The sequence below is a fragment of the Seriola dumerili genome, unplaced genomic scaffold (genome assembly GCF_002260705.1).
Source record: "Seriola dumerili isolate Sdu_G_001 unplaced genomic scaffold, Sdu_1.0 BDQW01000242.1, whole genome shotgun sequence".
NCBI classification, from domain to species: domain Eukaryota; kingdom Metazoa; phylum Chordata; class Actinopteri; order Carangiformes; family Carangidae; genus Seriola; species Seriola dumerili.
This window is the reverse complement of record NW_019174497.1, coordinates 2,096,774-2,120,857: the sequence shown is the minus strand read 5'-3', so window position 1 is coordinate 2,120,857 and position 24,084 is coordinate 2,096,774. Positions and strand designations below refer to the sequence as shown.

The following is a 24,084-nucleotide window of genomic DNA, read 5'->3' as shown; positions in this document are numbered from 1 at the left end:
CAAATAATAATGGCTTAGGGGCTGAAGGTGTACGAGTATGTGAGGAAGTTTGTGTGTATATGTGTGTGTGTCCAGGACAGACACAGATGAATGCTGCAAAAACTGTGCAAAACCTGTGATCCTCTGAGCTACGGTACTTTTGAAAATCTGTTAGTTGCCATATTTTACTCATCATGACATATATTTACATCCTCGACTTTATCAGGAACTTGACAGGATGATTGGAAGTCACGTGATAAAACATTGAGGTTTAGCTCTCTTGGCAGCTAGAGGCATTGAAATTCACTGGAGATAAACTATTTTGTCGACACCTCCATATAAGTGGATTGAGCTCTTTAATTATGCTTCATAAGACTTATCATAATGTGAAAGGGAGCTCCATTAATCTTTACAAAATGTGGCATTTCTGTATGAATTTAGGGTTGGAAAAAAAAAGAGGGCAAAAATAGTAAACAGTGTGTAAACCAAGCAGAGAGAGAGTGTGTGTGTGTGTGTGTGTGTGTGTGAGAGAGAGGGGGTGGGGGGTGGGGGTGTGTGTGCAGGGAAACGGAGCTCTACGTCTGGAAAACAGCATCTTTCCCTCCACTCTGCTCCTCCCCTCTTCCCTCTCGGCATCTCTCCCACGCTCCGGAGCTCAGCCTTCAGCTCCCCGGACCCTCCCAAATTCTCCCGAGGTACAGCCTGTTTGTGTGTGTGCGTGTGTGTGTGTGTGTGTGCGTGCATTGAAGCCTGCGCGTTTGCGAGTACTTGACGCTGTGCTCAGTACTTTCCCTGTGTTTGTCTCTCTCTGTCTCTCTCTCTCTCCCTGCAGCTGAAGTGGGCGTGTGGAGCCTCTGACCCTCTCTCGCCCACTCTCTCTTCTCCGTCTCTCCCTCTTCGCTGCAGCTACAGGGGGCTATGGATGGACTGCGTTTACCTCCACTCATCGAGGAGGCTTTGGACTCTACAGGTCTGTGCAGCTGTTTTGTCAGTCTCTGTTTATCGGCTATGCTGTGCAGTTGGATGATGTGCGGCTATTTTTAGCCCTGCACTACAGATCAGATATGATCAGGCGGAAAAAGGTAGAAGGGGTCGACGTTCATCTCCGCTGAGAAAGAGTGTTTACTCCTAAAGTGAGGGACGGGGTGGTGAACTGAGGAGGCGGAGGAGCTGAAGAGAGGTGGTCAGGTGGGAGGAGGTGGGGAGATTATTGTGGAAGCCCGTCTTTATTAGGAGCTGTAGTCAAGCTGCCAGACTGACTGACGAGCGGGCACTACTGTCAGCTATGGCATCTGTGGACATTTGATGGAGGCTACACGCTGCCAGGTAACGTGGATGGCTGGCAGCCAGAGGCAGGAAATAATGCAGTCATTAGTCCAGGCTGTGTTAGATGTGTTAGATGTGTTGCATATGTTATGCTGAGGCAGTGTTGGGATGTAATTTTAGTTGAGCTTTTTATACTTTATGCTCAGCTTATTTTCAGCTCACAAATGAAGGCTCTCTTTGCATGTAGTGCTTGTGTTGAACCGCTGCAGTTGAGCTTGCTTGGGTAACTTCATACCACTGGATGCTGGTGTGTGACATCTGGCACAAGGCATCTCCATTTCTTCTTTTGCCTCATACAGAATCAGCACTGTGTGACAGCGAGCAAGAGTTCAGAGGAGAATGTGTGGAATGTTTTTTTGTGTCTGTGCGTCCTAACAAGGAAGAAGTGTGTGTTTTGCGCATGTTGTGAATGGGTATGCAGACAGAGCGACTATCTGTGTGGGACACTGCGAGGAGGATGTTTATTGGTGTGGAGGGGCTCAGAGAGAACCACGGGTCAGCGGCCCTTTGACCAGCAGCCAGGTTCCTTTTCCTGTGTAGTACTGTCCTAAAACTGAACTCTCAATTATTTGTTGGATTATTTCTTAAAGCCTCCGTGCTCTGTGATATTAGTTGTTCGGTGAGTCATTTCCTTTATAACATTTATTATGCTGAAGCCTTTGTATTGACCTTCGTAAAATGCATGCTGTCTTATGAGAACTTCTTCCTCCCTAACAAGGTTGTTCCTGTTATCTTAACTCTGGGAACCTGTTTCCTCTCATCACAGCCTGAGGCATGTTTTTAAAGATGAAAAATCAGCGGGTAGTGATGGCTAGTGTCTTGCTTAATGTAGCATGAATCCTGTCTGATTGACCCTAATAAAGATAGACATACAGCAAAGCAAAAGTCAACTGAGTGGCAGCCAGTATTAACTTGTATCTTTTTGAATTTCATACGCTCAGGGATCTAAATGGATTAAAGAGCATTTATTCTGTCCTGGCTGGGGTCAATTTTAGCTAGACACCAGTCTGGGTTCTTAGAAAAAGGTGACTTTATCCTGAACAGTTGTTATTTTCTAGGCTTTTAATCCCAGTGCTGTTTCTGTCCTGCTGGGGATGAATTCCACACTGCACTGGGAGAAGTGCCTCTAAAATCACTTGTCACATCCACCAACAGGGAATACAGATGCTCTCACACAAACACACACTCCCACTGAGCAATACAACACCATCACCGGCTTATTTGACATTTGAAAGCTGTCTGTGTATCTTGCAACCTTCGGTCACCATATTGTTCCTCCCACTTGCACGAGTCGCCGACCATCTCTCTCCATCCTTCTCTCTGCTTTTCCACTCATTATCTCTTCCCCCTCTTTCAGTTGCGATCCTCCGCTCTCTTCAGCGCCTACGCACCCTCCAACACACACACACACACACACACACACACACACACACACACACACACACACATGCGCATGCATAGACTCACAAACCTTTGCACCTGCCAGCGCCTCGGCCCACACAGCATTTCTCTCCTGCCCTCTCCTTCTTTCCCTCCACTCCTCTCCAGTGTTGTGCCCCTCACGCTGTGAAATTCACATCAGCAGTGATACTCCCCATGGGGGCACAAACAGGACTTCTCTCAGCTCTCTGGAAATAATAAACAGCAAAATTGCTGTCTTAGACAAACTTTGTAGATGTGAGAAAAACAACAACGTGAGACTCTCACATCTTCAGTGTTTAACATGACCTATTATGGGGCAAAATGAGAACTAATCTTACATGCTTCTCCACCCTCAGGTGTCCCGGTTCCCTCTCTCTCAGCCCTGAAGCCCTACAATGTGACATTCCCTTTTTCCCCACCAGACTTTAGTACTTCATTTTAAAAAATGGCTTTCAAAGCACTCCGCAGGTCCCTGACAAAACTGAATGTTCTTTTATTCTCTCTTGGTTGCATAATGGAAAAAAATTCTTAAAACTTTCAGGTGAATGTTCATGAATTCATGTGGCTCCCTCCTGCAGCTTATTCTATGGATTTTTCTCAACTTTTCTTCTCCCTTACAGAAATGCTCTGCATTGTCAACCTCTAATTAGTGTTCCCTCTCTCTCCTTCTGGGTCTTTATCCTTTGTGGAACTGGCAGCTACATAGTGAGCTGTGGCATCCCCTCTTTCCTCTGTGATTTAAGCGATGTCAAACCTTCCAGGGAGATTGCTTTCAGGTGGGAAGCACTGATTTGTGATCAAATGGATTATTACCGCATCACTTGTTTTTATGCTTTGCTCTCTGTCACTATTCATTATCCCCTATCGGAGTAGCTAAACAACACGCACGCACGCACGCACGCACGCACGCACGCACGCACGCACAGACACACACACACACACACACACACACACACACACACACACACACACACACACATTCCTATAAAAAAAGCATATTCCCTGAATCAGTCACTATAGTATATATACACTGACATAGTTTTTGTGCATGCTCATCTAATGAGGCCAAATTATTGCACATTCTGTGACGCTTTTCTACTCTGTTGACCCACTTTCTCTTATTTCCCTTTGAAAGTGCAAACATGGATATTCCATTTAAATAACAGAGCAGCTCATTAAGTCAACCCAACTCTCGGGTGCTTGTGGTTCCTGTTTCTTTTCTTGTCCTCTCCTTCCGCTGTTGTTCCTCTCCTCCCTGGAGTTTTCGAGCTCAGAGAACAGAGAGAGAAAAAGAGATAAACTCACATTAACCTCATGAGGCCTTCACCCCTGCAGCTCACTCCTCATGTCAAGCTGTTGCGTCTCACGCAGTTTGAAGTCAGCAAATCTCACATGATGGTGACCTCACCATGTGGGCTTCATGAGGGGGCACCTGATAAGATCACTTGGGCTTCTCTATGGGGAAAAGCAAATGGCAGACAGAGAGGGTTCTGTGGTAAGCAAAACTGTGGATAGAAACACAGCTGTATCACCTGGGTGATGAAGCCCTGTGTTGCTGGTGTGCAAAGGTCACCATGGAGATAATCTAGTGTATGTCTTCCTCTGACTCTTGCTAGTTTCAGTGCTAGTTTCATGAGGAAGAGAGCAGCTCGAGCCCCCTCAGGCCATATCATAACTCCTTCTCCTCCCTTGCATCTCCCTTATTGTCTTCCTCTCCTTTCCTTTTTTGCTCCGCTCAGTCTCTCCATCTTTTTACGACCCCCCCCCCCCGCTCCGTGCGATGTGTTGGGGAGGAAGTGTGCCAGTGCAGGGGAAAAGCTACAACATCAGTGCTGGGGTGGCTTCAAAGCTGGGGTAGGAGGGGGCGGTGTGCATTATGCATGGCCTCCTACACAGCTGCAGCAGATCATGTACATACTGAACACATGCAGTTTAAACATAGCAGACTTGTGTGATCATATGTATTTACATAGGCTCACCAGGTGTGGCACACAGGTACAAGAACATGATCATACAGAGGTGTTCACGTACAGTTTATACTCATGCCGCATTCATACACTTTACACAGAGGATCACATGCACACAAGAAACACTAACACTTCCACCAGTACCCATTACGCCACACCTGTAGAAAGCCTCCAGCAGCTGTTTCAGTGAGCCGTTGTTTTGATTGGACACCTGATGTTTCTCTCAATACAGTAAAATTAGATATTCAACTAGCAGTCATGGGGAGAGAATAGTAGAGACTCATTTAGAGAAGTTCTATTTTGAATCATATTGCAGCTTATTACATAAAGCAGTATGAAAACTGGAGTGAAGGTAAAATGAGAACTCCTTATGCAGACATATCCTGCTCAGTATATTGCTGCATACAAAACTGTTACTCAAACTGCTGGATCCCACTGGTTGTGTTATGAAAAAACAGCCTCCCTGCAGTGCCAGGTTAAAACAACTCTCATGTTTGACATCCATCCCTCTCCCAGAATGCATCTGTTTGCTAAAATCCTCACTCCGCTCCTCAATTTTGCAAAGAGCAAATTTGATTACACTCCTCACTCCATCACTGAACACCAAGTCGGAAGAAAAACAAAGGGCTTGTGTTGTCACATTAATGTTTAAATTTGATCTCAGACAGCTATTCTGAGATGCTGACAAAGAACACTCAGCCTGTTTGTTGTCTTTTTTTTTTTCTAAAGAGGCACAATGTTTGCACTGACATACTCAATGTGTTTTGCTGCAATGTGATTATGAAGGAATGTGCTGTGGCTAGATAAAGCCATCCTCTCCCTGGAGCTGTAACACTGCTCCTCAGATGAGTCTCCTGCCCTGCTCTTGTATGCATGCAGTGTCCATGTCTAATGCAATCCCAGCGTGGCTAAAGACCAGCACTGTGCCAAGTATGCAGTGGAGTGATCACAGGTGTCATGGCAGCCGATTCCTCTGCGCAGTGTGTTTGACATTCACTCACAAGGTTAGGTGATGAAGCTTCTTTAAGGAGTGAAATGATTAGCAGGGCTTATGGGAACATTGGAAAAGATAGTAGGTGAATAATTTGTTTAGAGGTACCATAATATCATATCATCACTATCATATTATGATAGTGACTTATTATTTTTTCGACATGCTGTCAAAGTAAGTTGAACAAAGTTAAGAAGGGGTTTGTTGCCCACTACATCTGTCCAGTATTAAAGGATTTCCGTAACAGATTCTCAATGCCCAACAGAAGTGTGCAATACTTACTGTTTCTTCCTGATCAGCTGTAGTTCGTGTCCACTGGAAGACACTCTGATTACTGCATCTACAAAGCCAAAGCACAAAAACACAGCGCAATTTAGTCGAGCCAAAGCTTAGAGTTATTACACCCTGAGCTAGACATCCCTGAAGGATTTGGATATGAGTGATATTCAATGGGAAGTCTTTTGTCTCTTGATGGCCTTTAGCTGCCCGCGGCTATACAAGCAGCTCCGGCTCTCTACCCTGCCACACGGCCTCAGCTCTCTTCTTTATGACTAACTCATTACAGCAGCATCAAAGTTTAATGACAAAATAGCCCAGCGCTCATGAAACCTCTCGCACTCCTCTCAGGGGCCGCATTGTTTAAATTAATGTTATTATGAGAGAGGAGAAAATGAGGCTGCAGCTAATGTCATACAGATATGATGAAAATGTGGTGCGGTTTTGATGGAAATAAGTCACATCTTGTGAAGGGAACAACAAGGCAGAGAAATAATTACCACAAGAAATTAGAGGCATCCCCTGAGCTAAGATTACACCGGTGAGCATCACTCTTAATTAGATAGATCTTTAGTTAATTTTATTCTGTCTCCGGCTACACCGTTCCCCACGCTCATCCTCACGCTGCCCCCAGAGCACAAGCAGCAATTTTGAGGCACTTGGAGACCACTCCAACATGAAAGAGCGATGCTACATATCAATTTATGTTAAGGTTATTGAGAGATATGAGAGAGAGGATAGCAGGCCAGTGTGCGTGATGTAAGCAGAATTTAATCGGATGAGACTGAAAATGGGACACAAGTGATGGTTTACCTTTAAAACAACTCCTGAGGACAAACCAGCACTGTGAATATAATCTCCATTTAGCTCTGGCCTTTCACAGCGAATCTCATCTGACTAATGGGAAAAAACTTCAAATGGGAATTTGCTGTCGTGTTGTTGTGCTTGCAAACGATGCCTACCCTTCGCGCTTTCTGACCTGCTCTGCATTTGTCTTCGCGGCTCTTGCTTGCTAGAGCTGTGGTAATGTCAAATCAAGTTTATTTGCATTGCTCTACATCATATACAATGTCCCATTAGGCTTTACAGGCCCACATTAACAACAGCTCCTGAACCAGGCCAGGCTGTCTACAAGGATGAGGAAAACCTTCACAAAAAAAGCCCCCAAAAAACTTGTGATGTGACACAGTGTGATGTGAGAAAGACGTCTGTTTGTCTCTTACTATGAGTAGTAGCTTGTGTTATTATGGACTTTGGGGTGCATTGCTGGGTGGTGAGTCATAGTGATTGCTTCAGCATACTGGTCCACCTCCCCCCTCCTCTCTCTCCGCATTATGTCAGCTAACTCACTCCACCTACTGGTTGAAAAATTGAAATCCACAGTGCAGATTGAGGAATGTAGAACAAAGTGTGTCGTGTACATGTGCATTAAAATTCTGAATCAGTCGTCAACTTGTGTTAACATATTCGTCCTTTCATTTCACTTCCAAATGGTATGTAACCTGTGACACGCTTTGACAGTTTTCAGCATATATTCTGATTTATGTTTCCCCTAGTGAATGATTTTCTTGTTTCCTTTCCATCACAGTCTCAGCTCTAATCTCCTGAAGGGGTTGTCTGTTATTTTGCAGCGCGTTAAATTAGGGTACATGAGTCGAATAGAGGCGGGTGTGCAATGGACGCAGTGCAAGTTTAATCACAAGATGGTGCTGTTGATTCAAAGGAAAGCACAATCTATGCTGCGTTTAAAGCATGACTGATGAAAGAGGGGTTTGTCACCTGTAAATCTCCCTGTCTGTCTCCCTCTCTTTCTCTACCAGGCATCCCTCTCTAATATACGCTGTCATCTTTCCATTAGATGACCCGTGCGATCTGAAAGCAGAAAGCAGCCCCACTATGGACAACGAGATAACAGCCAAGGAGAGAGGCGTCCTGGAGGAGAACAACGAGAAGGAGGAGATGGACCAGGAGAGAGCTCAGGAGGAGGAGGAGGAGGAGGGGGAAGAGAAGAAGCTGAAGGAGGAGGAAGGCGAAGGGGAAGAGAAGAAGAGGAAGGAGCAGGAGCAGGAGCAGGAGCCACTGACAGAGGAGCAGGAGCTGGAGGAGCTGAGGGCCCAAGTGCTGCAGATGCTGCTGGAGCTAGAGGATGCCAGGGAGACGTCCAACAAACACCAGGAGAGCTTCCACGAGCTGCAAGGTGAGACCACTGAGACTCTTCATTCATTTTTTAATGCCATGAATCATTAATCTTCCTTTATAACAATCTTTTATCCATTATTAACAAACAGCCATGTGACCATAAATCAAGATCTAATCCTAACACACCCAATGCATCTTCCATCACCCCACCACATACTCTGAATGGTGCCAACCTTGGCAAATTTTATGGCATTTAACGGGAAATTCTGCCATTCATCAACCTGAGTCTTATTCGCATATTTTTATCCATTGTGGACATTAGTCATGACAGCATTTCACTCCCTACCTCTGCTATAGAGATTTATGAAATGCAGACTGGCAAGAATATCAACAATTAGAGCAAGTCGCTGCAGCAACAACAGCCCACTAAAAATATTCAGTTCAACAGAAATTAAATATTCATTTTTAGTCCAACTTAAACTCCTGGAAATCCCTGTATCTGCTTTAGCAAACTGTGGCAGTTGTAGAGCAACTAGCCACAACTGAAATTTGCAATCTGCACAGTGTGTAGCTTGTGTCTTACTTTTGCAATTAAGTGCGCACACACTAACCATATACTTGTGGTCTGGTGCAGAATCAATAGAAACCAGTGTGAGAGCCAGGCTGACAAGTTGAGAAAGAAGTGAATATGCTATTCAATGCAGGGACCCATTTCCCCAATTTTCAATATGCAAGTTGAAGTTTACAATATGAGATGATTTCCTGTCATGTTAGTTTTGGCACAACTCCTCCCAGGCTTCGAAATGTATTTGTCATTTTCAGGTGACAGTTATTTGTGAAAGGTGATGCTGCCACCACTGACGACTCTGGTGTAAGCAGTGCTCACAAATCGCTTTTGTGAAACATGTTGTTTGCTACAACTGATCAACATTGTTCTTCTGGCCATGTTTGTTAAGTTCCCCACATCGCAACAACGTCACACAGTGACTAAAGAAAAGCCCTGCACCCGTCCTGGACAACTTAACCTTCCAGCCAAGACATCGCCTGTTCATCACAATTGAGCTGAACATGTAGAAGTGTAAATGTTTATATGCGGTCACTGACACAGCCAGCTCCTCATAGCCGCTAAACGGAGCATCACATCATGTCTTAGAAATGATGAGCTTAATGTTCAGGGACACGAGCAGTGAGTAAGGCCTTAGGTATGGCGCTGCAGTGAGCTCAGTGTGTATGTGTGTATGAGTGAGTGTATATAACTGTGTGTCCTACTAAAAAACATGGCGCAGTGAGCTCAGTTGTTTGTCTGGCAGCAGTGGAGGCATTCCTCAGACAACTGCATGCATGCTGAGGGAAGCTTCCAGACTGGGTGTCCTAGACCACAACGAGAAATCACCATTGGTCGACTCCCACTGGGAAAGTTCGGCTGCTCAGGTTGCTGGCAGCTGTTGGAAGTGGTGGTGGGGGTCCACAGCGTACATGGTCAGAGAATGACGTAAGCTGAGGTGTAGGTAAAGATCATGGATAGATCTATGGCTATAGATTGCACTACACTCACCAGTTACATACTGGTTGTAATACGATGGCTGTGACTAGAAGGTTTGAGCTGGAAAAATCTGGAAAAGACAAGAAAAGAGGACCAGAAGAATGACAATGAGGCCAAACATCAGAGAATCTGCCAGGATGTTGCTGATAAAAGAGGCATCGACACATTACACCAAATGATATCGATATCTAATGTATTTTCAAACTATATCTTCTCATTTTCCCCTGGATGTCTAGCCATGCAGATATTGTAGTTTTAGTTTGATATTTCTGTCCCCAAACCAATATGATGTGGGTGAATGGAATTTTGTTTGTGTTACTCACAGTATTGAAAAAATATTTTGACGACATTCAAAAGCAATGTTTTTCCATAAACAAAGTCTCCTATATTTTGGAAAATCCCCATGTGAATTCATGATAGTCAGTTAAACTAAACATTTAAAACTAACAACTTATGCTAGTGTCCCTGTAAGGGTTTTATGTACAACAGTGGTTTAATAAGCTAAATGCTAGTGCACTGATGTTAAACATGTATAATCTTACCTTCTTCACCATCTTAGTTTAGCGTGTTAGCATGCTAATATCAATGGTAATTAGCAGTAAACACAAAGTACAGCTGCGGCAGATGGGAATCTCAGTTGGGCAGGTATTTGTTGAGGTATTTCAGTCCGGGTTGTAGCAACAGCAACCACTAGTGAATCCGCCTGAAGAGAGACAAAGTCACTTGGCATGACACACACTAAATAAAACCAAAAAGATATAGATATGCAAAAATAGCAGGTAAAATAATCTTCTTTATTTTGTTCTGCTGTCCTTTAAAGTTATTAGATTCACTGTCTAATAAAATGGATATTTTATGAATGAATAACAACTCTAATACTATTCTGATTGTCCTGCTCACATTGTATTCAACAGACAGACACACACAAAACTGCTCGTGTCATTCAGTCATTCCTCAAGGTTGAACAGCTTATCAAGTTGTCATCTTTCTATTGGTCCACTGAACTGACATTTTCCTCTTATCTCTCTACCCACTCCGCACTCCTTGTCTCCCCTCTCCTCGTCTCCCCTCTCCTCTCCTCACCTCACCTCACCTCATCTCACCTCTCCACCAGGTCTGTTGGAGGATGAGCGTCTGGCTAGTGCTCATCAGGCTGAAGCTTTCACACGCCAGATCCAGAATCTACAAGGTAATAAACTTCAGCAATAAACTTCTGTTCTTTGATGAACCCAGACAGTAACAATAACTATTTCATTTGATTTATCAATAATGGAAACAGGAAGAATACTCAGAAATCGAAGTCACACATTGCATATTTCGCTTCTTATGTCTGTCAATAGCTTTGCTTTGTAAGCTGCCAATGACGAACAGTTTGTTAGCAGTAATCAACAGGACTTTCATCTTCTGGATTTCTATTGTCTCTAATGAAGAGTCGCAGACAGAAAGAGCTACATTGAGTATATTGGGATGTAATTGACTAGAACATGTTTAATGCTTGCAATCATTTTGCTAACTGAATTGGGGGCAATGTCTTTTTTATGACTATTTTTTTTCATTACATGTAAGTAGATATATAAGCAAATCAAGAAATCATTCACACGGATACATAATTATTCTTCAAAAACACCTTAATGGAATATGTGCTTAATTATGAGGAGGTGAATAAAACACGCCAGTCTTAATACAATCCCTCCAAAAAACAAGGATAATGGTTCTGAATACAAGCATGAAAAATTAATTAAGGAATAATGAACAAGAAAACAAAAAGAAGATAAAAAAAATAGTACTACTATAATACACACTATATTGTGTATACTGCACTATATTACAGCAAAAATGGTTGTAAACTGTCAGATTTGCTCTTGTTGTTATGAGAGATAGAGAAGAGTTTCCTTTCCTGAAAATACTAAACTAATAATCAGAATCTGACCCTGAAAGAACAAGTCTGTTACCATCAGTTACATCAGCACCTCTTTCAAAGAGTACCCACACATACAGCATGTACACACACACACACACACACACACACACACACACACACACAGGAACACACCGCCCACACAGACAAACACATGCAGGCCCACTGTTGCAAAACTTCAGGTGAGATCACACATACACACACAGACACAAACAGACACACACAGACACACATACACACACAGACACATACAGACACACACAGACACAGACACACACAAACACACACACACACACAGACACACACACCCATACTGATGCTGCGTTCTCACCCACACATCTCCCCATAAAGAAAACCTCTCATTCTCCTCCTCCTCTCCACACAGCCCAGCTGCGCTCTGTGCAGGAGGAGATGGACAGTCTGGAGGAGGAGAAGGAGAGCGAGCTGGCTGAGGCCCAGGAGGAGCTTCGTGCAGCTCAGGAGGAGGTGCTTCTTCTCCAGCAGGCGGCGGAGGAGGCGGCGGCAGAGAGGGAGAACGACATCGCCTCGCTGCAGGAGGAGCTGTGTCGCCGGCGCGCAGAGCTGCAGCGCCTCAGTGAGGAGACCCAGGAGTATGAGCTGGAGATCACCACACTGAGGGCCGAGATCAGCATGAAGAGTCAGCGCAGGGAGGCCGAGAGGAGAGAGGGTAAGGGATGAGGAGGATGGAGGGGAGAGATCTGTGTATTAATGGAGGAGAAAAAACACTAAGTGTATAGATGGATGTCAAAGAAGAGGGATGAAAGACAGAGGGTGGAAGTGGCTTCATTAGACCGCACCTCCCATATGACCTTGTTTTAGTTACAGTACATCAAAGTTAAAATACAATAAGTCTTGGTTTTACACCTCGTCTTCACACTTTGTGTAAACAGCCATCAGTGAGAAGGGCACAGTAAAAAACACAAACACCTCCTGTCTCTGCTTGTGCCATGGAATATGTCCAGTTCCCTACAAGCAGAAATAGCCCAGGTCTCTGTCCCTGCTGCTATGAAAACAAGGCATGATGTTCAGGACTGTTCTTGTTCTTTGCTCACATCATGTCAGCACCCTGCAGAGGGTTGCAAGGGGAGCGGTGTGTCTGTGTGAGTGTGATCCTATCGAACAGAGGGCCTCCCAGTACGGCTACAGGAGGTGCAGAGACACACGGCAGGGCCACTGTCATATAGTCATTAAAATTACCCGTTGTGTGTACATAGAGTATATACACACTCTTCTCTCAAATCTCTCCTTCACATTGCAGCAAACATTAGCCACTCATGGTTTTCCAGAACATAACTCCCTGCCTCTATCTATGTGGAAGTCAGGGGAGGCCGAAGCCCCCCCCGTCACCCTCTGCTGGGTGAGAGGTTTTGATGCTCCAGGTATGGAAAACATTCAGGAACAAACCCACTGCGCCACCAAGTCCCCTTCACACTGGGAGTCTCTCTGAGCACCTATCAGCTCAGAGAAAGCTCACTCTGTTGTGTTATGGAAAATCACAAGCAGCTGATGTTTTAGTAAAATGTGAAGTTGAGACAAATTTTAAAAAAATGCCGTATACACTATATATATATATTTTTAGACAGACACTCTAGAGCTAGTGGAGTGCAAAACAATATGATTACTGCCAGAATATTTGTCAAAGCAGGATGTTTAAAGGTCCCATATTGTAGAAAGTGAGATTTCCAAGTCTTTTTAGATTATAAAGCAAGTCTAGGTTCTCTATTAATACTAATGCTCAGTCCACAGAGAACTGCACACAGCCCATATTCAAAGACTTCCATAACTTTGTGATGTAACAATAAAGCAGTCAGCGCCCTCAGCCATGCCCCAACCCTGGCCCGCTGTCCAACCGAGTTTTTACCTGAGATCTGCTAGATTTTTATTAGATCACTTAGAAAACAGTTAGCCAGTCAATCAGCCAAACAGAGGAGAGGCTCTGAGCCTCTCCTCTGATTGGCTCACCAACCTGTTGTTACTAGAGCTCTAGCGAGAAGTTTGAGAGAGGAGATGTGAAACTACATAGAGATGGTTTTTGGTGCTTTAAACCACAGATGTCAAAACTAAAAATGTAAAATGTGCAACCTTTTAAACCATTTTTAAGTAATTACAAAAGCTGAAGTTATCTTGTGAAAGAGGAGCTCAAACAAAAAGTTTATATTTCTGTTTGGCTTTTCAAAATCACTTCAAATAGTGGCCCATACTTGTGTGGATGTGGGTGCGCGTGCGTGCGTGCGTGCGTGCGTGCGTGCGTGCGTGCGTGCGTGCGTGCGTGTGTGTGGGTGTGTGTGTGTGTGCACTTAGGATACCGGGGACATGAAGTCATTAGGGGGTGGGACATACACTTCCGACACATGATGTCACCACTGGGCTCTGCAGCTGAGCCTCGGGTGGGACTGAGGGAGGGGAAGATCTCATATTATGTAATTGTTGTGCTCTTTCATGAGAACATCACAGAAAATCTATTTTGTACGCAACTGTAACCTAAGTCACAGTTGAGATCCATTTTAAAGGAATAGTTCAACTTTTTGGGGAGACACACTTCCCGGAGACACACTTCCTGCAACTGGTCCTGGCCACGATATAGTCCAGCTGCGAATTGACACCTCTGTACGGTTCTTAAACAAACAAGATATAACATTTTAATGAATGAGCTTTAGAAGTGCTGGTAGGTGAGTTCTGTTACTTCTATACAGAGCCAGGCTAGCTGTAGCACTATAAAAGACATATGAGAGCAGCATCAAGCTTCTCATCTTGTTGAACTATTCCTCTAATATACTCTACGCATGCTGTAATGATTTTAAAAGCTCAAGCAGTGAGATTAAAGATGAGCTCTGCTGAGCTGCATCCTCTTTAAATATCTTCATCTCTGATCTTCCTTGCTCCGTCAGGTGACGTGGACCTGCTGAAGGAGGAGTGCCGTATGCTGAAGGAGGAGTGTCAGACCCTGAAGGAGGACAACAGACGTCTCTCTGAGAGGCTGCAGCTGCTGCAGAGACAGAGGACATGGTGAGAGGTCAATGGCTGCTCCCTCATCAGCTGCGCTTACTGGATCAGCTGGGGGGGATACCCTCTGGAATACAACCCCTCATCACAGAAATTCACGTTACGTCTCATTTAGAAAATACTGGCCACCTGTTTAATGAGCGCAGTAGATTTGTAGCATCATATGAGGGATCACACATGAGTGCTGTAACCATTAGTTGGTTCAGTGATTGGAGCATTGATAGAAAATTAATCAAGAGCAATTTTGAGACTCAAAGTTCATTCTTGACCTTGAAAGCAGTTTCCCCACAAGATCTATTTAGTAGCTGCTCTGGTGTTTTTGAACGCATCACATGATCTACCTCAGCAGATGGAGAACTGAGCAAACTCCATCTGCTGAAGATCTTGTGATGCATCAAAAACTTTATTTATAGCATTTACAAGAAAAAGAAAAGGGAAAAGGGAAACAGAGGGGACGGAGAGGACAATCGATAAAACAGGAAGAAATAAGTGTATAACCACAAAATATCATAAAATAAGAAAAAGCCAAAGGAAACTTCAGATTTGATAAACAACAACAGCATAACTATGATTACTGGAACAGCTATTAAATGGAGTGTGGTGAGATTGTTCTATCAATTTAATTTAAAGAAATTAAATTTTGGTTTTGGACTGTTAGTCAGAAAAAACAAACCGTTGATAAAACTGTGAAAGTTTTATAAAGAAACTAAAAAAAACAATTTGACTAATGAAAGATGACAATGATTCTTAGTTGCAGTCCTATTACAAGGCTGACTAGATACCAAAACAACTGTAACAGAAATAATGTAATAATGATCAATTGAAAAAACAGTGTCTCTATTGGTTATCAGACTGTGTGTATGCTGTATTGGCATCTCTGTACACTGTGTGTGACAACACAGAGGAAATAATAATGACTAGGTCTCTGGTAATCACATAAAATACTATAGCAAACATGTCTGGCCTTTGATAATTGAAGTTATAAACACATCTGGAGCCCATTTTGAGATATTTCAGCTGAAACATTGGAAGTGTTTTGTATTCTTTATCATTACTCCTTTCGTCCACCTCACAGCTCCAGTGTCTATCTGTCACTGAAAGAGGAAGATGCAGGGGAGGACACAGAGGGGAAAGAGACGGAAACCGGCTCAGACGAAGTCATGACAGAGAGCTACATGACCATGGCCCAGTCTGAGAACTGTCGCCTGGTGGACGCCTCCATCCAGAAGAATATCTCATTTGATGGGAAGCCCATGACACCGACCGGCTGGAATGGAGGCGTGGGGGAGATCTTCTCCCTGAGGGACCAGCTGAAACAGGCCGAGGAGAAGGCCTCACAGGTTCAGAGAGAGGTATGATGGGAAAAGACTAGAAATATCAATAAAACACGGACATGTGCATGATTAGAACATTCTTTTTGATTTTGGGTAAATAAAGACAATCAAATACAATACATTTGGTTTTCAAGACTGACTGTTTGACTTCTGTGTCCTCCAGTGTGACGGTCTGAAGATGGAGCTGCAGGAGCTGCAGGTACTGTATGACAGTAGTCAGAGGGAAAGAGCAGAGCTGGAGGAGGAGCTGCAGCGCTGCAAGGCAGAGCTGGAGAAGCTGTCAGGGGGGGCTCAGGTGAGGGGCAGACATGAATAACTTAGTAGTATACAACTGGTATCAGAAGAAGGGAAACTGAATTAAATGTTATACAATTTTTCACGGTCTTTAGGAAACTTAAAGAAAAAAATTGTGAAAATGTGTCTTTGCACCCACACTGTCAACTAACACATAACACACCTCACATCACACCTACTGTATCCCATGTGTGTTGAGCCCACTTTATATGTGTCTCATACTGTAGCAATATATGTTTTGATATGAACTGACTTGGCCAGTCAGCCCATATCAGTACCCACTGTGTCTGTGTCCTTACCTCTCTGTGATTGCAATGCTTAAATACTGTTGTTGGACAAAAACACAAAATCTACAAAAAGGCATTCAGCCATCAAGCAACGAATGCCTATTTCACCACTATGTGAGCTTCAGATATTGTTCAATAGAAAAAAGTAATTAAAGAACCTTGTTATCTTTAGATTTTTTAAATGCGTTTTTCCAACCCTTAAGACTGGTTTCTGTTCATTTTAATAATGAGTTGCTGCATGAAAGTCATGCAGTGAAATGAAACTTGTCTGAAATAGGTAATTAAAACAATTAACAGCATGGCCAGTTTTACTTCAGTCACAGTTACACTTGTTGCATTTGTTTGAAAGCATGGATAGCTTTGAAATGATTTGTGTATTCAAGTGCTCATGGGAAAGATTAATGCAAGAAGCTACAGCTACCAAATTCATTGTCATTTTTATGACGTCTATATTTGCTTGTTGTTCGTCTTCTGTATTGAACTTTCTGATAACACAGATTGTGAATGCAGGGCAGTGTGGCACTTCAGTGCACCAATCCCAGGACAATCTGTGGTTTCAGCTGCATTGCCTCACAAAGACAGACTAACTGTTCAGCAAGTTGATTTTCCTTCAATTTTAAAAAGAATGGACACCAGTGACTCCCTGCGAGGGATAGAAATATACATCCAAAAACAAACAAATCAAAAACAACCCCAAAAATATGCTGTTTTGGAAAATTGGTGGTGTATGGTCTAATAAGGTCCTTTATCTTTATTTTAAAAAAACAACCTAGTGTTTTGTCTACAACAGCCATGATGAGATGTCTCTGCGTTGTGTCAAACTGTCTACCCGTGCCTGTCTCTGATGCTGTCCTTGTTCTCTGAATGTCCATGACCTCTCAGCCTGTTTAACAGCAAATTTAAAAAACATATAAACAAATGAACTATAAAATGAGGATAGAGGGACAAAAATACCACCATATATGCTAGTCACAACATTCATGCTGTATGTCTTTCCTTTTTTTGTCACCATAACATCACATGCAGCCAGTAAATGTCACACAGGACTGCTCACATACACTCCCATTGACTTGATGTGTATGTCACCATAAAGTTATGCATTGTTTGTTTAATAAGAATTGTAAATCACTCCATCACAGTCCCTCCCCTTTTTTTTATCACAGCCATAGACCATGTCACACCTTTACTTTAGTGATTTTTGTAGTGGTGTTCCTTTTGTGGTGTTGTCACATTTGTTTTATCTGTGTTTATTATTTGGCTACTTCAGTCCATCTATTCATTCATTCCCTTCATTTCCATGGTCCTTGTGTTTGTTTTTATTTCCTCCTCAGAGATTCATCCATGCGTCTGAGCACCCTGTTCTCTCCATCCCCTTCATAGGAATGATTGTAATAGTAGCTGTGGTCTGGTGCTGGTTGTCGGAGCTGGCGTCCCAGAGAGCAAGGTATGGGCGGAGCTTATCTCTATGTGATACGTAATGATACGTATGGTTATTACGCACAGATTAAAGGATCAGTTCATGCAAATTACATACCACTAAATGTATTTAGCGATGCAAATGCTGTAGTTTCAGTTTGATTTTGCTCAGGTTTTGAGATATCCACCTTTGAGAATTATGCCTACACCAGTACAATGGAGGTGCAATGAATTGGTTTCTGATCGTTCTTGAAATTCTAGACACGCTTAATAATCTGTCTACAGTTTCCATTCACACTTCATTGAGCAGGAAGTGGTTCATTTGAGACACTAAAGTGAAGGAACCAGCCATTTACAGCAAATTCTGAAAAAGACTGAGTCGGCAAAAAAGACCCTTCTTTTTGAGGGAGCTTTCAAAAGGAGCAGGAATGGTGGTTCTTCTGGGAGAACTAATTCCCCCGTCATAAACATGAGGAAGGTATTAAGAGAGCAATCATGAGAAGTATCAAGTTAGAGCGGCTGCACCGTACACCTGCAGGAATAGGACTGGACGAAATAGTTAGCTGGTAGATAACCAGCTGATGAATCAACTGGAGACTGTGAAGCAATAATTAAACAGCTGATACCAATCAGTTCATGTAAGCATGACTTCAGTGTTTTGCCTGAACTGACGCTATGCTTCATTTCCAGTGAAATCCATGAAGAGTCAATTCTGTAACCAGTAACAGAGTAACCAGGACAAAGTTTTTGGAAAAGTGTGTTGCTGTTGAAAAAAATGTAATGTAATTTTTAAATGCTGAGAATCACAAATCAAAATATGTTTCACCTCCATTGTATTGTGGCTGATCTGGGAAAATAAAAACATAACTCAATGCATGGCTGAAGAGCATTAGAGGTAAATGTGTTTTGTGAGCTGATCCTTTAATATTAATTATTGGGAATCTCTGTCACTCGTTGGTTGTTATGGGAGGGTCTAAACTTAAGGCTGGGAAAAATCTCCAGTAAATTAAGATACTTAAAGATAATGATATTAAGTATTCATGGAAAGTGGACATGGGACGGGTGGGCAGTTTGTCAAATGAAAACTAAATATTTCCTTGAATCACACTGGATAGGTCATTTTCAGGAATAGTTCAACATTTTGGGAAATAAGTTTAGGCCTATTTGTTTCCTTGCCAAAATAAATGAGAAGATTGATACCACTCTAATATAAAGCTACAACCAGGAGATGGTTAGCTTGGCATAAAGACTGGAAACAGGTGGAAACAGCTGGTTCTGTCCAGAATTCAAAAATATGCCTTCCAGCTCCTCTGAAACTCATAATTCATACATTGTATCTTTTTAGTTTAATCTGTGCACAAACAGAAATGTAAAAACAATAACTTGTGGTCTTAGGGGGAGTTTTGAGCTGTAACTAGCTAACTGTTTGCCAAGCGCTTGGAGTCTTCATTGTCACCACAAGCAGAGGAGACAGACGCTGCATGAACAGATAAAGTGTTGTTCCTTAAGAAATAGAAACAGCAAGTAACTCCCCTTAAACCACAAAAAACTTGTGTGTTTAAAAAAACAAGATACAACATGCAAATTATTGGGTTTCATAGGTGCTGGACAGAGTTAGCCTAGCTGTTTACTGCTGCTTCATTTTTGATGCTAAGAAAGGCTAAAAGCAGCCTGGCTCCAGCTCCCTATTAAACATACAGACATAAGAGTGGCAACAGTCTTCTCATCTCACTCTCTGTAAGAAAGCTGTTGAACTTCTCCTTTAAAAGCCCAGTCTGGTTTATTTGTGGCTGATGGATAGTCACTACTGACTCTTAACACTCTCCTTTTCCTGTCTTCCCTCAGGGGAGTGAGGTAGGTTGGAACTCCATTTTGACTGTCACTGCAGCCACAGCAGTGCTGCTAATGATGACTAGCTTGTTGAGAGCTCTCGTCCGATGTTGACTTGGATGGGCAACAACTGCACAGGGACAGACGTCTGCTTCAGACCAGCCCTCGTTCTCTCCTGCCATGTCTATAGACTGAACTGGAATTCTCTAAATGTGATAGAGCCGACAACTTAGTGGTAGAAAAATGTACGGGAAATTTAATCTGTAATGAGAAGGTACTACATGCACACACAAACGGAGAATGATGCTCTCAGTCCCATTTAATTGGCGTTCGATGAGAAGATTGCTATGACGATGACCTGCAGAGAGCCCACATGAGGAATGATCTCACTCCACTAAATGTATGCTAGTGCTGTCTTTTCTCCTTTGTCTCTGTGAATATATTTTTCTCTTCATTAGCTAAACAATGTGATAACATGAAGATTTTGATTATTGATGTGCACCAAATGGTTTTCAATTTATTTAACTATTTATTTATTTGTTTGTTTAAATATTGTTCATGGCTGTCTTTGAAAATAACAAGGAGCCTGGAGTCCGAACATTTAACGCACTGAAAACCCTCAAAAAACAGAGAACAGTTTGCATTTTTGTTAATGAGTTGTACTATCAGTTCCCCCCCCCCCCCCTGCAAAGATGTATTAAAAATCTAAATATATTCATGAATTAACATACTGTATCTACTATTCTGCCACTGTTACTCTGCCATTCCCAACATTAGATATCAATTATGTCCATTGTAAACACCATTAATATGCTATTACAAGGAGAACAGGTATGGTTAATTAAGCACCTGTCAGTGTATAAAGCTAATGTTCAACCTGACATCACCCCTGGTGGGTGGAGGTAGCACGTCTTCGCATTCTTTCAGTGATGTGTTTTGCTCCAAGCTCTGTCTGTCCGCCTGCCCAAGCATTGTCTTGTGTCTGACTCTGAAATCAGACGACTCCCACGTCCCCCTTTTAATTATCAGTTAACCAAGATGCAAGAAAGTCAGCGCAGTGTTTCTGATTCATCTTGCCAGCTCACGGTTCACTTTGAAAATCTCAACACTTAGGCCTAACACCCACAGCTGCATTAACACACTTAAAACAGGTTTTGCTGTCGTTTTGTTATGCGCTATAATAAAGATATCTCAGCAACTGTGGGAGCAAATTCTGGGATAATTGAGCTATATAATTATGTTTTCTTACATTTCGATGTGGAGTAATAAACTTTTTTCTTTTTCTCCAGCAGGATTTAAAAGGTTTGCTTTTTCCAAGTGTGTCGCTATTAAGATTTACAGTGATTGCAGGTTTGTTAAAGGTACACAGTGTGATAATGTTGACTAACAGCATTCCCTTGTTTACTGATGACACGCTTTATGTGACAGACTGCAGATCTGATCAACACCGGTTGGCATCTGGCCACACCCAGATTATGGTGAAGTGAATGATCATGGTTGGTTGTTTGTGTGGGCATTTAGTCATTGACATGGTTCCAACATATGTAAATAAGAAGGTGTCAGAAAATTTTAATTTGTCTAAGCATCAATTACAAAATATATATGTATATGTGGAAGGACTCTGATTATTGTTTACATTTGTGAAACTTTTTTTGTGAAAATCTTTTAGGACAGAAAAAAGCATGCTATAAAACATCTAGAAGCACAATATATAATTTATGTTGGTTATGCTGATTATGTTACTTTGTATTTCATGTAAATAGATGTGACATAAAGTACTATGGGAGAGATATTTCTTAAATCCATTTGTACTAGCTTTGTAGAAAGTTTATTCTATTTTGAAAGAGCATCGTATATTTGATAGCAAAATTATATGCTATGTAAATGTTTATTTATGGTGGCGTTATTCAGAGGACCTACTAGCATTGCTAATCATTTCCAGTACCTCTATGTTCAAGAGTTATAGTATAGAGGTATAGTTAGATTACGTTTGACCTTAGTTGCCAGAACGAGCAAATATGTCTCCTGGTTTTTTCTACTCCATTAAATTTCAGAAATGTAGTGAAATGGTTTCTGTAACGTTCGTCATTAAACAGAACCTTGATAAGCAAAGCCTGGTGTTTCTGCATATGAACATACACTACGGAAATAATGTGCCAGTGGACTGCATATGTTGTCACTGTTCAATTTGCAATAGAAATTAAATTCCCATTGACTGCAATGGTACATATGAATGTTGTTGGATTCAGGACATTATCATTATTTCATGAATATTAACTTTATCATAGCTTCATAAGCTTCTATATTCCACAGTGTTGCTCAGCTTGCTGCTTTACATATTAATAGCAGTGTTGTTTTCAATATAATTGTGGCTATTTTGTTACCTGGAGGTCTATTTTGTACTGTAAATGACTTGAAAAAATAAATATAATCACCCCACATGATGTCTGAGAGCTTTCTTTTCCTGGGAGGTGGCATCACCAGCTAACACAGTCACAGGGTTAAAGGTGTCGTGGAATCCCATTCATGAAATCACAAGCAGTCAACCTGAGTGAGACCCATCTCTCCCCTGGCATCACGTTACACGGGTTGTGTGGATATTAATAACCTTCACTCCAGAGACGTGACATGAGCTCACAGACCTGGATTTTTTACAGATGGCAGGAACTGGTGTGTCAGTGTTACCGATGAGGCTTCTAAACCACACTCATTACTCCACTGTCTCGACTCATGTTTTACTATGTTAAGCTAATTATGTAAAAGCAGCCTGGATATGCAGCTTCATGAAAAACTAGTCATGGGGTACAGTTAGCATGATGCTTCACTGAACATCCTTCTGTCACTTGAGGTTTAAGTTAAATTAGGTTCCCGAGCCTGGAAATATTCCCCACTGATTCTGAATCAGGTTTCTGTCTCATTCACTTTCAGAGTTATGGCCAAAGAAATGAAGTGTCTTAATGGTCAAAACGTCAGATCCAGATCACCAGTGAATCTAATCAACTGGCCCCCGGCCTCGTGCCTATCTGTCCAACACATTCACCCCAAATCCCTTCTTAAATATTTAATAGGCTATATTCAACTGACAGGCTAACAGGGAGAAAGCTAATTAAAAGGAGAGCTGACTGTGAGAGCAGCCATGGGCATTCCCCTGGAGATATAGTAAACAGTGTCTAGCTCAACGGATACAGTTCTGTGATTTGGTTTTCACTTTATTCACATATACCTGACACTTCCTATCAAGGGTGGGAGATACGGACAAAAACAATATTATTTCATTTTCAAGATAAAATATACAGTGTCACCGTGTAACCAACTCAAAGTGACAGATGTTGATGCAGTTCAGCTTTTGTAGGTAGTATTTAGTTAGAACATGAGACCTGTAACCATGATATGTCAGTGTGACGATACGTTTTGTAAGAGACATTTTTTGTGGACACAACAACAGAGTTAAAATCTCTGTCCTGACGGAAACAAATCACACTCACAAACATGACCTGAGCTTTCTGGTTGGCTCTGACGTGACACAAGTGACAAGATCATTTAAATTTATACTGGTGACTTTACAGTGTATGTGATTCATATTGTACATGGAGTAATTTGATAAATTAGTTGTAGAACAGTTAAACAACTGGTTAAAAACTTTAGAGTATCGTGTTACTTGGTAGGGGATCAACATGGGGACCCCTGTCTGTGTCCAGACTGAGTATCCCAAGAATGCTTTCTGCATGTGTCACAGTTATTCTTACCTTCCACTACTTCATCAAGGCTGCTGCTGGCATCTGGTGTCACTGCCATGTCACTGACTGCTGAGTCACAACACAGTGACGGTCCCGAAACCTGCAGCAAAAATAATATTAATTGGTGCTGATTCGTTTTCGAAATTTCTGTAAACTGACAGCTCAGTTTCTGTCCTTTCTGGTTTTGACAAAAACAAATTATGTGGCCTGAAAAGATCATTTTAAATGTGTAAACTGTGCTAGCGTATATACATTTTTAAATTTTGTGAGTTGAAAGTGAACAATTACTCTTTTGTCTTGTTGGTTATATAATTGAACACATGTCCTACAGTATATTTAAATACTATTCCAGTACTTGTTGGTGCAGAAAACTGATTTAATTCCATATCAAACCTAAATAAACAGTTTTCCTTTAATATCAAGCTATATATCAACCTATATCCCATCCTGAGCTTGTTTGACCTTTGCTTGTTCACTCAGTGGTGGCAGATAGATGTGAAACACACGTAATGCAGTTGCTTCATCTTCATCAGGATGACCTCATGCTTTAAAATATGTCTCTGTGGCCTCAGTGAGAGATGTCGATGTGTAAAAATTACAC

General features: G+C 42.1%; 1 protein-coding gene across 1 annotated transcript; it reads left to right on the top strand.

Annotated features, from left to right (window-relative positions):
• The first annotated feature begins 7,999 nt into the window (after positions 1-7,999).
• Positions 8,000-19,871, top strand: LOC111229904 (coiled-coil domain-containing protein 136-like). Its single transcript, XM_022756432.1, has 8 exons — positions 8,000-8,158; positions 10,758-10,832; positions 11,947-12,249; positions 14,471-14,588; positions 15,661-15,937; positions 16,083-16,214; positions 17,832-17,944; positions 19,762-19,871. Exons 1-8 carry the CDS (start codon positions 8,089-8,091, stop codon positions 19,772-19,774), a joined length of 1,101 nt encoding a protein of 366 aa, XP_022612153.1. The 5' UTR covers positions 8,000-8,088; the 3' UTR covers positions 19,775-19,871.
• Positions 19,872-24,084: the final 4,213 nt, after the last annotated feature.

Coding starts and splice junctions, on each gene's coding strand:
- LOC111229904 (XM_022756432.1), top strand. CDS start 8,089: ATGCTGCTGGAGCTAGAGGATGCCAGGGAGACGTCCAACAAACACCAG. Junction 8,159..10,757: donor GAGCTTCCACGAGCTGCAAG/GTGAGACCACTG, acceptor CCTCTCCACCAG/GTCTGTTGGAGGATGAGCGT. Junction 14,589..15,660: donor CTGCAGAGACAGAGGACATG/GTGAGAGGTCAA, acceptor TCCACCTCACAG/CTCCAGTGTCTATCTGTCAC.